This window comes from Bemisia tabaci, chromosome 2, assembly GCF_918797505.1.
Source record: "Bemisia tabaci chromosome 2, PGI_BMITA_v3".
Classification (NCBI taxonomy): domain Eukaryota; kingdom Metazoa; phylum Arthropoda; class Insecta; order Hemiptera; family Aleyrodidae; genus Bemisia; species Bemisia tabaci.
Genome location: NC_092794.1, coordinates 78,616,067 through 78,630,953, shown reverse-complemented (window position 1 = coordinate 78,630,953; position 14,887 = coordinate 78,616,067). Strand labels below are relative to the sequence as shown.

Below are 14,887 nucleotides of genomic sequence, written 5' to 3'. Positions count from 1 at the left end.
TCACCACCCACTCTTCCAGCAGCTCAGTTTTTTATCACGAAGATTTCGGTGTCATGTCAGATGTCACTTATGTAAGTCATGGGTCCTTAATTTTCGTAAGTAATGCATCATTGACACTTGAGTGCCTCCGCTCCACCACAAGAACAATTTCCTCCACGCATCGGCATGAAAATACTAGTTTTTTTATGAGGGGGGGGGGGACTTTTATTTGAGAAACGTTGGAGAAATTGATGCTAAAAATTGTAATGCTAAAAAACGGCACTTTTCGTGGTATATTTCTGAACCAACTTAATGTCCTACATATTTAACAATTATACTATAAAGATTATTCTCAGCAGTGCCAAACTGCCAACATATATATTTTAGAGTCGGAAATCTCAGTTTCAAAAATGGATAAGTACTAAAGTAAAACGTTTCTAAAAGGGTGTGATGTTCTTATAATCTTGTCCACGGCCACGCGATTTGCTGGGTACATGTCTGTTTACATTTGGTTTGGAGGTTAGGATAGGGCTAACTTTCTCTAAAACCCCCCTTGTGCCCCCTCCTTTGGGTGTAGCATCTCATTAGTGGGCCATATTCTGCTGCATCAGCAGGAGGATCATCTGAACCGTTTCCGAGGCTTAGTAACAATATTTCTTTGAAAAATCAACAAATTTCAATTTTTTTGAAATTTATTCGGGCCTTGTGAAATTTCATGAAATTTCACGTGAAATTTCATGAAATTTCAAAACGTGAAATTTCACTTTCCATCTCTGCTCGCATGCGCAGTGTTAAAGAAGCGCCCTCCAACGCTTTGGCGTTGGAACTGCTTGTTTCAGATGCAGACGTACGTAATTATTTGAGTTTTATCACCGTCATTTTACCCTTATTTAGCGCTTTCTAGATGTTTCAGTTGTTTCGCCGCTATAACGAGGGATAAAAATTTTTTTTTGAAGTGTCCAATACATGTTTCCCCACTCAATTTTTCCTGCTGAAGCCGAATATGACCTCAGATTTTTTCTAGAAATTACACATTTTTCGAAAAATGGATTTTTCCGGAAAAAAGTGTTTTTCAATGTAAAATCCCATATAAAAAAGATGGCTCTGTCGGCACGGGTTAATATTATCCGATTTGGCTGAAACTTGGCAGAGAGTGTTTTTTGATCAAATGGAACAGTTCTAGGGGGTAAGACCAAAAAAATTCCGACATCGCCAAATTTGGGCCACCCTAATGAGTCACTCACTCCGAGCATAGAATAATAAGGCTACGCCTATAGAAGAGTCACTCTCGCAGATTTCATGACGAAGAAGAAGAACAGGGACCTGGAGCTCTTGAGCTGGAGCTGGCGGGTATTGTTTACATTCAGAATGAAAATGGTGGCAATAGCCAACTGTAACACTCTAACTGTAGCTGATCACATCTGATTTTATCAGTCATCTGGCCAGCATGAGCACGACGAGGCTGTGGAAATCGTTTCCGTTACATTAATTTTGATACTCAAACTCTTTTTACTCTGTGACGATGACTTTTACACTTACAAAACATTAGACTCTTCGTTGGCACCACTGACTACATTTCGCAACCCTGCAATTTGCTGGGCCCTACTATTACATTTGACAACCTTGCAAAGAGCTGGCGGGTTCAGAAAAGTATAGGGCAACGGGACCTAACCAAACCTGGACACAGCAGGCGAGAGTCACAACGGCCACTTACGCGAGTGACTCTTCTATAGGCGTTAGCTTTATTATTCTATGCTCCGAGTTCCAAGAACGCTTGGATTCATCAACCTGCAGGCTGATTATTTACTTTCATAGATCTCGGCTATAGATCTGCAAATCTCATCTATCGCGCATCTATGATCAAACTATTTGTGATTCTACACTGTGATTCTATCCGATGGATGAGCGATAGATCAGCAGAATTGGAATACAGTGTTGAACGATTGCTTTGAAATGAAAATAATCGTTCTGACCAATCAGACACCTTGATTCACCGAGTGAAAAAGAAGAACCGCGTAGGAAACCTAACCTCCAAATAGATCATTTATCGTGTTTTACTCAACTCCGTCTTATCAGCTACCGTGGCGCAGTGGATAGCGGCGTCGATATTCAGTCGCTACCAATCCGAGCGATGGTGGGTTTGAATCCCGCCGCGGCAGTACCAGTCGGCCAATCAGAAGCACAGTTTTAATAGATGTCACCGCATCTACTGCCTTAGGGCCGGGGGATCCGCATCTATTAGTGGATCTATAGCTGGATCTATTGAAATTAGTTCTGAATCGCTCGGAATCTCTGTCTCATAGATCCGCAGCCCGCATCCATCAAGGTCAATAGATGAGGGAAGTAAATAATCAGCCTGCTGGATGGAATCACGGAACCTAGGAACGCTTGGATGGATTTGGATTGAATCGCTACTCAAAAAGATGAATTCTAGAACGCACCCAAAGAGTTGATTCAAGTAAAAAAATCGGACATTATGGTCCGTTTTTACAGCGTCAACATAACCCTCAACGAGCGTCTTGTTTACATTGATGACGTAGGTGGGTACAAATCCTCAAGATGCAAACACCTCCTTTTTTTTCTCTATGCATTACACCAAGTCGCAAGTCGCAAAAAGTCGCACTCCCGCTCCAGCATTTTCTATACTATAAGCTTTATTCTATGTGGCCGGAGGACACATGTCCGCAATTGCATTTCCAGTTCTCTTTAACTATTTTGTACTACATTACCAGTATTTTTATCAGTGCTTGCTTACGAAACAACGATGTTACCGTATCCCGGCAGATTGAGCGTATTTTGTTTTTGCACTTCTTCCTCATTTGCATTCATCCTCTTTCTTCAGTTGATTCCGATTCATAGTCGCTTCAATGTGTATGAAAATATACTTTGGGTCTTTCCTTTGTATTACCTCATTTTGAACTTAGTGCTGATGATTTTTCTGAGAGGCTTTGCGCTTCAAGTAAGTGGAATTTAGCACTTCAAATTTTTATGTTGGTCATGAAGTACCTAATTGACTGTCTGCCATTCGAGTGAAATCAGAGAGCAATCTGCTGCCAATGGGAGCGGTGCAAATCGCTGATTCTCTAAGTTTCATTATGGGTAGAAGCAGGGACGGACTGACTCATCTCTGAGCCGGGAGAACAAGCAGGTGGAAAAATTCCGGATGGGCTGGTCAGTATTCAGAGTGATTTTGGACTGAGTGGTCGTTTTCACACAACCATTCAACAACTCCAAAAATGCCGCAATCACACGCTGAATGTGGAAGTCAGCAGTCATCGCCCAACGCCTGAAATTTGGCAAATTCAAGTTATTTTCATCCAAATTTGTATCATATCTACTCGAAAAGTTCAAACAAATTAAAAATTGGTCTGATGGTTGCTGAGAATTGTTGCTGAATTTTGCGCGTCTCGCGCCAAATTCAGGCATCGGGCCGATGACTTCCACATTCAAGCCTTGATTCTGCTCCCACATTCAGCGTGTGATTGCGGTATGAGCCAGTAATCCCAATCACTTTTTTGGTGCCAAACTGTCCCTGCATCGGCCCCTCAGGGCGGCACTTAGGGAGAGCCAAGGAGGATCAAGATGAGCTATTAACATCTTATTTTCAATGTACTAATCTAAAGAAAATCGGGTGTAAATAGTGTATTTTTCGGCAGTTTTACCTACTCAAATTTCGAAGTGGGGAAATGCAGATGCTTGAGAAGTAAGCTCTTTTTTCCTCATCACCCTGCCGGTAGGGGATTTAAAACGGTATGTCACCTCAAAGAAAACAAAAGGCTCCGCACTTTTAATCAGAGGCCGCTTCTTTACGCGATAACGTGTATTACATGACTGCAAAATGCACTTTTCAGACGTAATATTCTCGAAATTGTTACATAGAAAGTTCAATTTTATAAGCTCATCTTATTCGGAAGATTGTAAGGAATACCAACCATGTCAAAGAATCTCAAAATTTAACTTGGGCTGAATTTCTTGATATTATTTTCTAAGGCAGTCCTTATTTTTCTTTTTTTTATCATAAGAGTTTTTTAAAAAAATAAAAAAAGTGATTTTCAGTTTACATTTTATTTAGATATAAGGATCAACATCGTGAATGCTTTTCAGGCCTTGGTTCCTTTTTCAGCACAATTAGCATAAAAGATAACAGAACTGAATTTTGTAGTAAGATATCTTGTGCTTTTTAATTGGTACCATTGTGCCTCTAGCAGAAGTTGCCCTAGCACATTAATTCGTAAATCCCCGTACGGTACTACAAACCCATTGAACCTACCCGGAGGAACTTGTATTTATTTTGGGGAGTTGCCAAGATGCTATACTCATCCCGGCAAGTTGTCCAAATGCTTTACCACCCCTTTACTCTACTGGAATAGACATAGGTGGATTTACTTCCAGTTTTCATATGGGCTGCATGGAAAGAAACTGACCCTTTCCTTGTATTTCATCTTCATTAAGCATGATTTATTTTTCCCCAGTTGTGTAGGTACCTAGGTACTCATAGATGGTCATCATGAAATTTTTAAAGTATCTCATTTATTTAACTCCAACCTGATGTTTCTTTTGTTCATAGATCGCAATTCGAGCTTCTTTCTTGGGCATGATATTTGCAGCGGGTATTTTTATACAGCTCCTTGCTACATCAACTCTTCAACCATTCGGATGGTAATGAAACAATTAATATTTCAAACTAGAGTACCTTTATAGACAGAGTATGGCCATTTCTGTTCCGGTTTTTCATTGGTCGCATGAAAATTAGAGTACCTGTATAGCGAGAGTTTAGACAGATGTGAAACTCCGAAAATCCATCAGGCCTTCACCGATGTCTCCGTGTATAAAGTTAGGGTCCAGAAATGCAGCCAACCTATGAATCTCAATTATCCAGAGCGCTTTACCAATACAATTTTTACGAACCATCGTTCATAAAGCACGTATTTGACTTAGTTTTTGCATAAATTTACTCGTTGTCGCAGAAGAACGCTCATTTATGTACATTCTTAGCCATCTTGATTAGAATTGGAATCTGCAGACTGGCAGTGAAATTTTGTGCGTTAGAAGTTGGTTAGAAGGGTGGCTGCACTTTTGGGCCCTAAGCCCTCCATGAAGCGATCTGTCCATACTCTCGCTATATAGGTACTCTAGGTCTACGTGATTCAATGTCTTTGCTCGCTATACAGGTACTCTAGTGAAAATAGGCTGACACTAGAGTACCTTTATAGACAGGGTATGGCCATTTCTGTTCCGGTTTTTCATTGGTCGCGTGAAAATAGGCTGACACGATGTTCTTACGGCCGTAAATAAACAAACAAGATGGCTGTTATCAGCAAGGAAGATTGAGGTTATGCACATCTTACATCCTCCTGTGATAAAGGTGAAAGGCGATTTAACAATGTTTTCATGTGTTTTTCGTGTGTTATTCGTAGATATGCTAGTTTAAATTGTTACTGCCGTATAATTGAAATTTTTGTCAAATTTAGCTTCTTATCGATGTTACGGTGAGCCGCCATCTTGTTTGTTTATATACGGCCGTAAGAGCATCATGAAGCCTAAAAACCCGTTGACCCAAGGTAGATTTACACAGGTCATCACCTTCCAGGCAAAGTATCACAAGCGCCATGCGCCGTTTAAAAATTTCCGCCGCCATTTTATTTCTTTACTGAGAAATTGTTGGTTGAATCTGTTTGGAAATTTCACTAAATTTTAACGGCAGCACAAAGAAAATTCAGTGAAATTTTCGGACAGCTTCGTTGAACAATTTCTCTGTAAAAAAATAAAATGGCGGCGGAAATTTTTGAACGCCGCATGGCGCTTATTATACTTTGCCTGGAAGGTGACGAGGTATGAACAAGTTGAAAATTTCCCATGAGCCTCAGTACGTGTCACATGACTACGTTACGACTACGTAAGGGGCCCGTTTTTTAATTAATTATAATCAAATTAACATTCAAACGTTTGTGCGTTTAAATGTCAAAATTAATATCGCATTATCAAAATTGTACAAAAAATCCCACAAAATTTTGACAAACAATAAACCGAACATAATAAATCAAAATAATCAAAACATACAAAATGGCGGAAGTTAAGGGGCCTCTGGAGAGCCAATCAGAGGCCAGTTGTTTCGTTCTGTCCATACCTGTGTAAATCTACCTTGCGTTGACCAATCAAAAAGCGGAACAGTTTTCCTATAGTAAAAAGATACGAATGGCCATACTCTGTCTGTAAAGGTACTCTAGCTGACACGATGTTCTTACGGCCGTAAATAAACAAACAAGATGGCATCTTACATCTTCCTGCGATAAAGGTTAGAGTACCTGTATGGAGAGAGTATGGCCACTGGGGTTACCACCTCTGATTGGCTCAGCCATCTTAGGCTGAATGGAGCCCTTAGGACCCAAAAATGGCGGACGCCATAAATTAATGTAATGTAAAATGACTCAAAATGTAGTTTTCATTGCTCATCGTAACAAGGAATTTACTCAAATGCACTATTGCGACATCTTTACATATTTTCAAGGCTAATCGTGTGCAATTTTTGAGAAAAATTATCTTAGATGTAGTAAGGTTGGCAGCAAGTGCGGTTGGTGATAACCGTCAAAAGTTGGCAATGACCTCCCTCCCATCCACAAAAACCAAAACAAAACACCGCCATTTTTGGGTCCTAAGCCTCTCCATTGGGCCCAGTGGCCATACTCTCTCAATATAGGTACTCTAATAAAGGTGAAAGGCGATTTAACAATGTTTTCATGTGCTTTTCGCAGTTATTCGCAGATATGCTAGTTTAAATTGTTACTGCCGCATAATTGAAATTTTTGTCAAATTTAGCTTCTTATCGATGTTACAGTGAGCCGCCATTTTATTTGTTTGTTTACGGCCGTAAGAGCATCATGAAGCCTAAAAACTCGTTGACCAATCAAAAAGCGGAACAGTTTTCCTGTAGTAAAAAGATACGAATAGTTCAAACCAGCAGTGGTGTAAAATTTGGCTGCGAGTGAGGCACCCAAGTAGCACAAATTGCAATAAATTGAACTTGCATGGTACAATTATTGCCACTGCATCGGAAAGTTGTGTATGTTGCCTGTTTACCAATTGAAGGAACATCACTTTTCAAAATTTTTTGCAAAAAAATTGAAATAAGTCACAATTTTTCATTGTATCACAACTTACTGTCTCTCTGACTCATGGATTACATTTTGCAATAAGGAACCACTATCTAGTTGTGTTTTGTTCGAAACAACAATGGACCACTAGACAAGGTACGAATTTAAGCGATCTGATACATGTTTCTTAACCAGAATTTCACGTAAAAAACGATTCACACAACGAAAATTACTGAAACCAACTCCTAACGAAGCTATTAACGTTTTTATAACACATTGGTTACGAGGAATTTGAACTGCCCGCTCACAAGAAACTCAAAGCTCTACGTGAGTCAAATCGCCCACTACAACGGAATCAGCAAGCTTCTCAATCGAGCTATGTTCATCCCCCACCATGTGTCGTTCAAACTATTAGCAATTTGCTATAACTGAGCCAAAGCGTCAAGATTGAGGTTGCCGGATTTTTATATCGCAGAGACTGTCATGATAACGTTTAGCGCGCGATGTAAATCACGTAGAGCATTGAGTTTTCATGAGCGGGTGGTTTGAATTCACGCATCAAGAATCATTAAACATCTTCATAAGGAGTTAATTTCGGTAATTTTCGTTGTGTGCATCGTGTTTTACGTAAAATTTTGGTTAAGAAACATGTATCAGAATGCTGAAATTCGTACCTTATCTAGTGGTCTATTGTTTCAGTTTTCTTTCTTGTTTCTTTTGCGTGACTGAGCAACCAATGAGAGGGCAAATTCAAATTTTAGGTTAGATAACAGCGTTGTCTTGGGCAGCAACATAAAAATGACTTGCTCTGAGCACGTTGCAGTTGATGCACAACAATTTTGCCTCAGTGGTTCCCAACTTTTCCCCGCGAAAATAACCCACCCCCCCCCCTCCACAATACAAAAAAACTTTGAACAAAATGTGATTGTTGCTTGTTTTAACAACACGTCGCGAGCGTTGTCTTCGAACAAAATACGACTTCTGCCAAGAGAAACCAATGGCACGTATGTTGTTTCTAAAATAAGCCAGAAATAGTGGTTCCTTCTTGCAAAATGTAATCCACATGTAACTCATACTGTTGTTGATTGTTCAGAATTGGCATTTAGGTACTGACCTTCTGCAATTTTGAGGTAAAGAAATTTTAATCTTATTTCAGTATTTGTACTGTGCTACATGGATAGGGGAAGAAAATACTATAAACATTTAAAAATGAAGCAATACCCATAGGTGCCAACCCGGATTCTTCATATCCGCAACTTTTTTACTTTTGAAAAAGGGGGGGGGGGTTTGACCTTCCCCTAGGTTTTCTACTTTCTCCCAAGTATTGACTCCCCCTCCAGATATGTTCCTCGATTTGCGTCCCGCCCTAGCTTTGGATATCCCTAAAGGTACGGAACCGTCCGCGGCGCACTATGGTCCAATAGCCCGATTTAAGCGGCAATAAATCGGAAAAATGAAGTTTGGAAAAAGTTCGATTTCAATACGTAGATCGATAGTACATACTGTAAAGAAGACTCCTGTGAAATATCATCTAGATTGAAATACTAATAAAGATGTGACAAGCCTGGGAAGTGCGGCGCGCGAAGCACTTTTGAGTACGCTTCCAGTTACCGAGCGGCAGTGCTGTGTTTAAGGGCTTGTTTTCGTTGTTTTCACCGTAACTGAAAGTGTTTGGGTACTTGATTTACAATATATAAGGTAATTTCTAGATGTTCCATGCTGAAACAATTCTTTTTTATCATGTCTAATGCTCTAGATTAACCCTTAGACATAGTCAGTTTTTTCAATAAAATCGCAAAAGTAGGACCCAAAAAATATACTTTGCACCTCTGAGCACCTCGTAATTTTACTCGGAAGTTATTGTCATGACTCTAGACTACCTTTTAGTATGAGTGGCAGATCAATCACACACAATCGCCTCAAGTTATTTCTCATGAAAAATGACGTTTTCGCGTTTCTTTGCAGTCACTACTATTAGCTATCATACGCCATTGACCATGCATTTTATCATGTTCCACTCTCATATTCTATCAAAACAGATGCCTTAGAGCCTAAATTTACCCAGGCAGAATAATACGAGTTGATGGGGCTGATCGGAAGGAATTGAAACTTATGCTCAAGAACAGTGAAGAATCGCCTCGGGAGGCCACTTTAAAGGTCCCATAAAAGTTTTTTTTTTGACGTTTTACCATGTTTCAAACATATAATCTATCAGAATGGATACATGTAGGCTCAAGTTTAGCTTGGCAGATGAAAACGCGTTCAAACGGTTGATCGGTGGGACTTGAAAGTAAGGCTCCCAAGCGATGAAATCGTCTTAGGAAGCTACTTTGAGGTCCCACAAAAGTTTTTTTTTGACGTTTACCCATGTATCAAACACATAGTCTATCAAAATAGATATATTTAAGCTTAAGTTCAGCTTGGCAGACGAAAACAAGTTCAAACGGCTGATCGGTGGAACTTGCAAGTAGGCCTCCGCAGCCATGAAACTTTGAAGTATTATCCTGAGCTGTCTTTTTCAAGTTCCCTTGACAGTAGTGTTCGACAAAGTTCTACTTTTAGCTTCCTATAGTCCATCCAATGTAAAATTTAATTGTGAAGTTTAAAAAAAAAAAAAAAAAAAAAAAAAAAAAAAAAAAAAAAAAAAAAAAAATTCCTCCGAGGATCGAACCCGGGACCTCAGATTTACAGGTTAGACACGGTGTCCACTACACCACCGCGGAACCGTTGAAAGAACCCCGCACCTTCCTTATGGGAAATCTCCCCCAGTCAAACGCGATGCCGCTTGGATATGTTGCTCAGCTCGTCATTCTGATCAAAAGCTCTATGGGGCCCAAAGAGATCCCATGTGCGGTTTTCGAGATATTCGCCGTTTTATGTGCGTAAACGGGGGTTTCGCGCGCTCCCGCCGGAAGCCATACCAGTGTGCGGCGCCGCTCGTGCCCTTCCCTTCCAGTCCTCGCCGACCCCTCTCCGCTGCCCCGCCACCCATACCTTGGCTCCTCAACCGCTCCAACTCCGACGCTCACGAGGCTGCGCCCATTATTACCGGACCGCGCCCGCACGCCGTCTTTTTACGCGGCCTCTCCTTCGGCCATGTCGCCTCTTTTTCTCATCGACCCTTCCTGCAAGTCTTGAAAAACCTTTAAGAAGTCCATTTTTAATAAACATGATGATGCTAATGTCACAAATAATACAAAGAGAGAGAAAAGGAAAGAGAGGAAAAACAAATGATAATCCATGCGAAAGTATATGGAGAAGAGTTGGAATGCCTAAGAGACCGCTAAATGAGACAAGCTTTTTTTCATTTTTTCCCCCTTTTCATTTCTTTTTTTCTTCATTTTTCTCAAGTGGAAGCAGTGAAAGTAACTTCTGTTGGAAGATGATGTTGAGTTTTTTTTTTTTTTTTTTTTTTTTTTTTTTTTTTTTTTTTTTTTTTTTTTATTTTTATCACGTGGAGGAAGTTGAGGGGAATCAGTCGGCTGACGATGCCCAATGTGAGGCCAAGTGTGCCTTAGCTTCGACTTTTTTTGGCCTGCCTAGTGATCATTTTCGGTAAGTTTGTACGTCAGTTAGTAGTTAGTGAATCCTAATCGTCAGGAATCCCCCAGCCAAGATTTCCCAGCCCCAGAAGGAGAATATACGCAGGCGCCCGTAGGGGTAGCTCACAGGCGTCAGGCGAAGCACTTGGAAATGATATTGATTCTGATTAATTCTGAACGTACGACAACAGAAAAGGAGGCAGTTGCTTGGCTTATCAAATGATTTGATCATAGTTTCCACATTTCATTCTAAATTGCTAAAATTCAATTTTAAAAGCATCAAAGAGAAAATGACGTATTTGGCACGATCATCTGACATCAATGATTAAAGTTCCCTGAAAGGTGACATTCTTGACCGATCTGTCTGTCGACCAGTGATCATCTGATTAGAGGATACAATCAGCAGATAATAAGATGGCTGATAAGGTGGTGCTGCAAGTAAGAGCGACTTAAAATGTGACCATTTACGCCTAAATGGACATCTCTCTTCCTTGAGTTCAGTTAGTAATGATCCCTCTCTCCTCCTCCATTGGTGCGGTTCGACTAAGTCAAGACTAAGTCAAACTTAGTTTCTACATGGTCATCGTCAGCCGACTGATTCCCCTCAACTTCCTCCACGTGATAAAAATAAAAAATAAAAAAAAAAAAAAAAAAAAAAAAAAAAAAAAAAAAAAAAACTCAACATCATCTTCCAACAGAAGTTACTTTCACTGCTTCCACTTGAGAAAAATGAAGAAAAAAAGAAATGAAAAGGGGGAAAAAATGAAAAAAAGCTTGTCTCATTTAGCGGTCTCTTAGGCATTCCAACTCTTCTCCATATACTTTCGCATGGATTATCATTTGTTTTTCCTCTCTTTCCTTTTCTCTCTCTTTGTATTATTTGTGACATTAGCATCATCATGTTTATTAAAAATGGACTTCTTAAAGGTTTTTCAAGACTTGCAGGAAGGGTCGATGAGAAAAAGAGGCGACATGGCCGAAGGAGAGGCCGCGTAAAAAGACGGCGTGCGGGCGCGGTCCGGTAATAATGGGCGCAGCCTCGTGAGCGTCGGAGTTGGAGCGGTTGAGGAGCCAAGGTATGGGTGGCGGGGCAGCGGAGAGGGGTCGGCGAGGACTGGAAGGGAAGGGCACGAGCGGCGCCGCACACTGGTATGGCTTCCGGCGGAGCGCGCGAAACCCCCGTTTACGCACATAAAACGGCGAATATCTCGAAAACCGCACATGGGATCTCTTTGGGCCCCATAGAGCTTTTGATCAGAATGACGAGCTGAGCAACATATCCAAGCGGCATCGCGTTTGACTGGGGGAGATTTCCCATAAGGAAGGTGCGGGGTTCTTTCGCCTCAATTTAAGGTTTTTCCACAAATTATACCGCAGTTATAAGAAAGTATAAAAATGTTAAAAATTGATTTTTTTCTGAAAAATGTTATCATATTTGCACTCAGCGACCCCAAAAAACCCCTGAAAACTCATGTTGCAAGGTATAAACATACATATCTGATTTAATGCCGCTTAAATCGGGCTATGGGGCCATAGTGCGGCGTCCTGGACGCCGCGGACAAATCCGATAAATCTGTCTGATGATTTTGCGTGAGGACGGCACCTTAGCGGCGTAGAGACGCTGCGGAGAACGCCGATGAAGGACGCTCCGATCTGTCGCGAACAGATCGGAGCGGAGACGCCGACAAATTCCGCTCAGTCCGCTGCCTTTCCTACCAATTTTTGAATGTGTTTAGTTCGTCAAACCCACGAATCGATCACAGAAGCCGTGAATTGATCGACGAAAGCCGTGAATCGATCGAAAATTCCGTGAATCGATCGATAAGAGCGATGAATCGATCAACCCACCCGTGAATCGATCGACAGAAACCGTAATTCGATCGACAAACTTATGAGTCTATCGACAAACCTGTGAATCGATCGACAGACCTGTGTTTTGATCGACAAACCCGTGAATCGATCGACCAAGCTGGGAGTCGATCGGTTCACGTTTTGGTTTTTCGATCGATTCATGTCGATTGACTTGATACCGGTTTTTCTTTTTAATTAATTGTCAATCATTTCTCGTCGATCGATTCACGTTTTTTTCCGATCGATTCATGTCGATCGAATCGACACCGGTTTTTTAATAATTTGTTCATCGAATCGGTGTCGATCGATTCACGTTTTTTAATAATTTGTCTATCGAATTGGTGTCGATCAATTTACGTTTTTATTTTTCGGTCGATTCTTGTCGATCGAATCCACGCCCTCCTAAAAGAAAGCGCGTCCGGCCATTTTCGTGGCTTAAAGCATACTGTCCAATCAACGAAAATTCGAGAAATTCACAGCGGACAGAGCGGAAAAAATCCACGAATTCCGCTTCTAAGGTGCCGTGCTCCGAAATGTGAGCGTCTTCTCGCCCTCGACTCGGTAGCAGGGTTTTCTGCCGGCGTCCAGGACGCCGCGGACAGACGGGTCTAATGTTCCGTAGCTTAAATTTTGACCTCTCCCCCCCCCCCCCCCCCTAGATCTCTATTTTTCAATCTTCCCCTCCAGTGATTTCGACTTCCCCCGGACTTTTTCTTGAATTATGGCCCCCTCCCCCTCGGATTCTTCCTACATTTTGCCGACCCCCCCCCCCCCCTAGCATGGGCGTGCGAAAGGAATTAGGAGCTATTTTTAGAATTAAAAATAGTATCATCTGCCCCCAGATATTCTGGATTGGGAAAAAACGTTCGTCAAGCATGATTATCTCTCTTAATGTGTAGGATCTTAAGTGAAAACACCGTGTTCATTCATTCAGTATTCTCTAAAATTTTCATCAACGAAGTCTCAAATTGCATCCAAATAGACTTAAAATTACAAACATTTTCTGGATCTATTGAATGCTGTTCGCGCCGAAGATCTTGGCCCAATCAGGTTTCTGGGTAGATTTGGCAACCGGCCCGTGCCCGGCTCTGCCGCTGCGCCTTACCGCGACCCGTCGCGACTTGTCACGATGCGCGCGCATCACCTGACGCATTGCGTCACACTCACTTTCTGCAAATACATGCTCCACCTACGCACTACCACACACGCACGGGCATTGTAAATACCCGCTCCGCGCGGCTCGATCATTAATTCCGCATCCAGCAGCAGCACGGAACAGTTGTCACTCCCGTTTGGAAGATTGGTAAGCCATTTTCACTCTTCCCCGCCACTTTCTCCGCAGTGCTTCACAGCGGTCATCCTTACGGAGCTTCACTGCGGTGTATCACTGCGGGTAGCCCTTTGGAGCCATCTCCGTGGGACCTTCTCCAGCGCACTAGCGCAGAAGGTTGTTAGATCGCCACGGTGCTTTCACTGAGGTGTTTTCTCGGCGAACCTCGCTGAGCTCTCTTGGCTCATCCCTCGCCGGGCTTCACTCGGTGAGGACCTGGTAGGTCCCCGCGGTCTTGGGTCTGCGCGGCGCTTCGCTGCGTGTTAAGGTATCCCCCTCGCTCCGCTGTACGCGGCGGTCCAGTATGCTTCTCGCAGTACTGTCCGTCGCGGTCTAGGGTTTTCACGACGCTTCGCCGCGCGTTAGGCATCCTTCTCGCTGCGCTGTACGCGGCGGCTCAGAGTACCTCTCGCGGTGCTTCCCACCACGGGTTAGGGTCTTCGCGGCGCTTCGCTGCGTGTCAGGCACCCCCTTCGTTTCTTGCGAGAACTTATATTCTTCGCGGTGATGTCCACTGCGGCATCTCATCTCTGCGGCGCCTCGCCAGAGATCTAGTTCCCCCTCGCTTTCTCACAGCGCATCGCGCTCCACGCGCTTTCACCCGGCGGTGTACGTGCCGCCTCACGCCTACGTACTGGTCCCTCACCCAACATAAATTTGGTCCCTCGGGCCGGATTTACCTCTTCTAGGTTTTTTTTTTTTTGAGCTAGTCCTGTGTTTACATTCCAGAAATGACTAGTATTTCTGGTGACCACACTTCGGACATCTCCGAAGCGCTCGTTCTAGTGAACAAGCGAAGCGTCCTCGTGAAACGAGTCAGGTCCATCCGCGACACATTTAGGGACTCTCTCACTACGGACAACTGCGAATGCTTCAGACCCTCCTACAAGTAACTATCGACCTACCAGGATAGATTTGATGAGCTACAGGATAGGGCCATAGAGCTGAACATCTCCGAGCCGAATAGTAAAATCGATGTCGACACCGTCCAAGCCGAATTCGATCGCCTCCTACGGGAGGCCGAAGTGCTCTTTCTCTCCTAGGCACGCACTCATGACTCAAGCCTGTCTCCGCACAGGTCGTTTTCGCACAAT

At 42.6% G+C, this 14,887-nt stretch overlaps 1 protein-coding gene across 4 annotated transcripts in view; it reads left to right on the top strand.

Moving 5' to 3' along the window:
* The first annotated feature begins 2,563 nt into the window (after positions 1-2,563).
* Icmt (isoprenylcysteine carboxylmethyltransferase ste14) overlaps positions 2,564-14,887 on the top strand; it is a 49,375-nt gene continuing 37,051 nt past the window's right edge. The window contains exons 1-2 of one of the 4 annotated variants that reach the window (XM_072296378.1): positions 2,564-2,938; positions 4,547-4,638. In XM_072296378.1, the coding sequence (XP_072152479.1) occupies positions 2,744-2,938; positions 4,547-4,638 (287 nt within the window). In that variant the 5' untranslated portion in view covers positions 2,564-2,743. Of the gene's footprint in view, positions 2,939-2,984; positions 3,151-4,546; positions 4,639-13,614; positions 13,767-14,887 lie in introns of those variants that run through there. The other 3 variants (XM_019053630.2, XM_072296380.1, XM_072296381.1) reach the window with 3 other exon arrangements.